This window comes from Sinocyclocheilus rhinocerous, unplaced genomic scaffold (assembly GCF_001515625.1).
Source record: "Sinocyclocheilus rhinocerous isolate Xijiao unplaced genomic scaffold, SAMN03320098_v1.1 scaffold387, whole genome shotgun sequence".
Lineage (NCBI taxonomy): Eukaryota > Metazoa > Chordata > Actinopteri > Cypriniformes > Cyprinidae > Sinocyclocheilus > Sinocyclocheilus rhinocerous.
Window position 1 is genome coordinate 141,616 of NW_015651557.1, and position 4,298 is coordinate 145,913.

General features: G+C 42.2%; 1 protein-coding gene across 1 annotated transcript in view; it reads left to right on the forward strand.

The window, feature by feature from the left end:
- The first annotated feature begins 371 nt into the window (after window positions 1-371).
- LOC107713167 (AMME syndrome candidate gene 1 protein-like) overlaps window positions 372-4,298 on the forward strand; it is a 37,069-nt gene continuing 33,142 nt past the window's right edge. The window contains exon 1 of the mRNA XM_016518599.1: window positions 372-1,924. Within this exon, the coding sequence (XP_016374085.1) occupies window positions 1,482-1,924 (443 nt within the window). The 5' untranslated portion in view covers window positions 372-1,481. The remainder of the gene's footprint in view (window positions 1,925-4,298) is intronic.

A 4,298-nucleotide genomic window follows, 5' to 3' on the forward strand; every position in this document is an offset into this window, starting at 1 on the left:
AAAAGCAGTGTTAAGTCGCTGGGGTATATTTGTAGCAATAGCCAACAATACATTGTGTGGGTCAAAATGATCGATTTTTCTTTTATGCCAAAAATAATTAGGATATGAAGTAAAATCATGTTCCATGAAGATTTTTTGTAAATTTCCTACTGTAAATATATCAAAACTTAATTTTTGATTAGTAATATGCAAGGACTTAATTAAAAAGAACTAGTTTTGTGGTTCAAGGTCACAAATGTTCTAGAAACTATAGACATTTTGAAGTGGTATTAAATAACATTTTTCTGGAAAAATAGCCCTCGCTCATTTTAAAATCCCCTAATATTTCTAGAGTTTCCATTGCCGTGGGTGTACGCGTTTAGACAGGGTGAGGACATTCCTATTGTCTGGCGAGTTTGGAAATAAAAAAAAGAATGAGCGCAGACTCCAGACATCACTTCGGCTTGTTCGGTGACCAGAACATACGCTTTTCGGTCACAGACGGGATGCTGGGTCACGGTGCTGTCTAACAGCTCCGTTCTTTCTCCATCAGGTCGAAGACTTGAACCAAGGAGGACGAGACCATAAACGGATTTATGCGAACAACAAATGCGGGATGTCTGCGTCCCTCCCTCGGCGGAGAAACGGCGCCGTGATAGCGTAGTTCGTGAATAGGGAGAAATGCGTATGACACGCAGGAATCTGTCGTAAACTACGTCCTGGGCTCTGTACTCCGGCGTGAAAGTAGAGAATACTAGTCTGAGCGCTTCAGATGATCGTATAGGATCTTTTCTCCACCGCAACTGAGCTAATGTTAGCAGCCGCGAGCGCAACACTCAGCGAGACCGGGGGAATCCGCGTCTGACGGAGGCCATGCTATTATGCCGCGCGAAAATGCACCCAAATAATCGGATGACAGCGCTCCGATCCGTCGAAGGAAAACTTTTGGGCTCGGTTTACGCGGCGGGCTTGCGTTAAAGCAGGTCGTGTGGCTATGGTGCTATCACGCACGCAGCCGAACCGCATCGACTGAAAGCCGCTCTGACTGCGTCGCTTCTCGGGTGAGGCGTACTCGAGGTCCCCACTCCCTCAGAGGAAGACCTGACTCTACAGGCCACATATTTGCCTAGCCTGACTGTCGTTTCATGTATGGATGGACGCGTGCATGCTTTGACAGAATCCTGCGTGCATCGTTGCAGTTGGCACAGCGCATCCCAAGAAGGGGCTGTTACTCTAGCAAACACACATTGGGTCCGTCGAAGCCTTTAATTTGTCTCCTTGAGAACATTACGTAAGGCTGCAGCGTACGCTACGTCTTTTCAAAGGAAAACTATCGGGTGACATTGCAGTCTCTCTCCTCGGAGAGATATAACGTACGCTCCTCTCGGTTATTACGTCCGTTAAAGCAAGGGAAGGTGGAGCATTGTCTGTCGTACGTGCTGACGCAGTGGGATTTCTACGTGTGGTCTGCGTTTCGGCCCGCCCTTCCCGCGGTGACGGTGATGGGTCGGAAGCGGTGTGTTGGTGCAGATTGTTCGAAGATGGCGGCAGGGTGCTGCGGGGTGAAGAAGCAGAAGTTGTCGGGATCCCCCGGGGCTGGGGGTCCCGGCGGGGCGTGCAGCGGAATAGCCGGGACCGGACATTGTGGATCGGAATTGGGGATCGGGTCGTCGTCGACTGTTGTGGCCGGGAACGTGAATCGGGTGAACGGCCTGGGGGGTCCGGGGGGTAGTAGTAGTAGCAGCAGCAGCAACAACACCAATGCTCTGTCCCCAACTCCAGGAGGCTACAACTCCACCGGCCTCTCCCCGACTCTCAGCCCCGGCTCCGGAGCCAGGAAAATGGTCGTTTCGGCGGAGATGTGTTGCTTTTGCTTCGACGTGCTTTATTGCCATCTGTACGGATACCAGCCTCCTCGAACACCCAGGTTTACAAACGACCCCTAGTAAGTAGCAAGATGGCTATTTTGAACCGCTTTGCTACAACAACAGACGGTGTGTTTTCTGTTTGCTGTGCTCGAACCGTGAAGTTTGCTCTTCGTGATCACGGGCGAAGTTTTGCTCGTGTCGGTCTAATGCCGCCGTTGTCACGATAATGACTTTGTTTTTGTGTCCCAAATGCAGTAATTAATAGTTGACTCGCTAACCTAGCTAATCCAAACCCTCTCGATTGAAAAAAAAATTATATATATATATAAAGCGCTAATGTCATGTTTCCAAACTCAAAATTTCTAATGAATTAATTATGTTAATCAATACATACTCTCAAATATAATTGCATCTATTAATTTTATTTATAGCTTAATTACTGTAGACGGTAATTATATTCGATATAAAAATATTATGTGGGCTTAAAAGTTTTTTAAATGTATAATTTCTAAGATTTAAAGAGAGTAAAATTAATCCATCATTAATGCGTTCGTTGATTGGGTAAAGCTGCGCTGTGGGTTTTTTCTCTGACAGAGATTAAATGGGTGTTAGCCTGCTCTTCTTTATTCAAGCTTCTCTGCAAGCTAACATGCTAACCAGCGCTAGCCAACAAACACGATTCTCATTCGCCGAATATTTGCCTTTTTTCTGTTTAGCTCTGTTCTCTTTCTTTTCCCATTTAGTTAGATTTTTCCAAAAACACCGAGTGATATTTCTTTTTTTATTCAATTTGAAGCTGTTTTCAATGGTTAGCTGAAGTGAGCTAGTAAGCTAACAAAGCCCAAGAGTTGTTTACTTTTCCCACAGATATTTTTATCCGAAATCTCTTACAGAATTGTAAATTTAATTTGCAGTCACACGCTTATGTGAAGGTACAACAGTAAAGTGATATTGGGACACGAAAGAATATTTACAAGTGTTCAAAATACAACGGTTTAATATTCTGCTATATTGTCGCTCGCTAAACACTGAATCTTTGTTATCTAGGACATTTTCAGGTAAGCCTTCTCAATGACAACTGGTGTGTTGTAAATGATTTATGTATTTGTACGGACAAACAAAGCGATTTACTCGAGCCACAGTTTGAGTGCTGGGTTATAAGAGCGTTAAAGGGATCTTATTTTATCCGCACTGTTGCCAACTCTCGCGAGACAAATAAGCAACCGCAGCTTCAAAAACAAGCCCAATATTTTTATATAATTTATTATCATAAATATTATTTATTACCAATAAATGAGCCTGCAACATATTAAACCGAAACTACCCTTTTATCTGAAAAGCATAAGTTATTTTACAAAAATCAGGAAACTTCAACAAAGAAGGAACAAAACTAATCTCCAATCACCTGTGAGCAGAAAAGGATTGGAGAGATGGAAAAGGAGAAAAACACAAGAGCTTTAAAGGGGAGCTGTGACATAGCCACATATTTATAGCCTACTAATATATTGGCTATTCGAACCAAACATACTCTTACTATTAGTATAGGCCTACTTGTTTTTTTATTACAGCCCGTGATAATTAATACATTACAAAAACGTTGCAAAAATTAAAAATTAGGCTACCTTATAAAGGGAAAAAAGTCATCCCCTCTACGTCTATTACTATCATCGCTTGGATTACAGCGTCACGCGAATTATTTTTGATCGTGATTTTTCTTCAACGAGGGATTGAAGAAAAATCACGTTCAAAAAGAAGGCGCGTGAGGAGGGTAATACGTGGACTTGGCAGCTCTGCTTATCCGGTTTTGTGGCGAAATCGGTGACTTAGCGAAAACTGTGACCAGGGGTCGCTGTTCAGCAAATGTTTGCGCGGGAGCACGCACACGTTAGAATAGTCACTGAGCGGTGCTCAAAAGATGTTTTTTTTTTTAAAAATTTTTATTATTCTGCTGCTTGATACTGCGGAAGAACTGATGACAGCAAGACGTAAAAGGAGAGCTAATGTATTCTGTTGGTTTAAGGCCAATTAAGTAAATTCAAAACAAAACAAACCGTAATTTCAATTTCAATAATTAGGCTAAAGCTAACAGATTGTAGGATATAATTACATAAAGTGCAGTCAAACTGAACATTTTATTTTATTCAATGTTATCTCTGGTTTGCGGTGGGTAGTCGATGTACTCGCATATCACTGGCTACGTTTACATGCACAATTTTTAGTTCAATCGGACTGAATTCATTCCGATTGTGAATGTAGTGTTTACATGAACGCTAAATAAAGTGATCGGGTTGATGTGCGTGTTTATGTCACAAGCTTCAAATCAGAATTGATTTTTTTTTTAAACATGCGCACACTGCACAAATATAGAGTTTCTCACTGTTTGCACATAATAACCACTCTCCTACACGGTTTCTTTATTTGTTTTTAACAGCAGAATTAATATTTATCCAT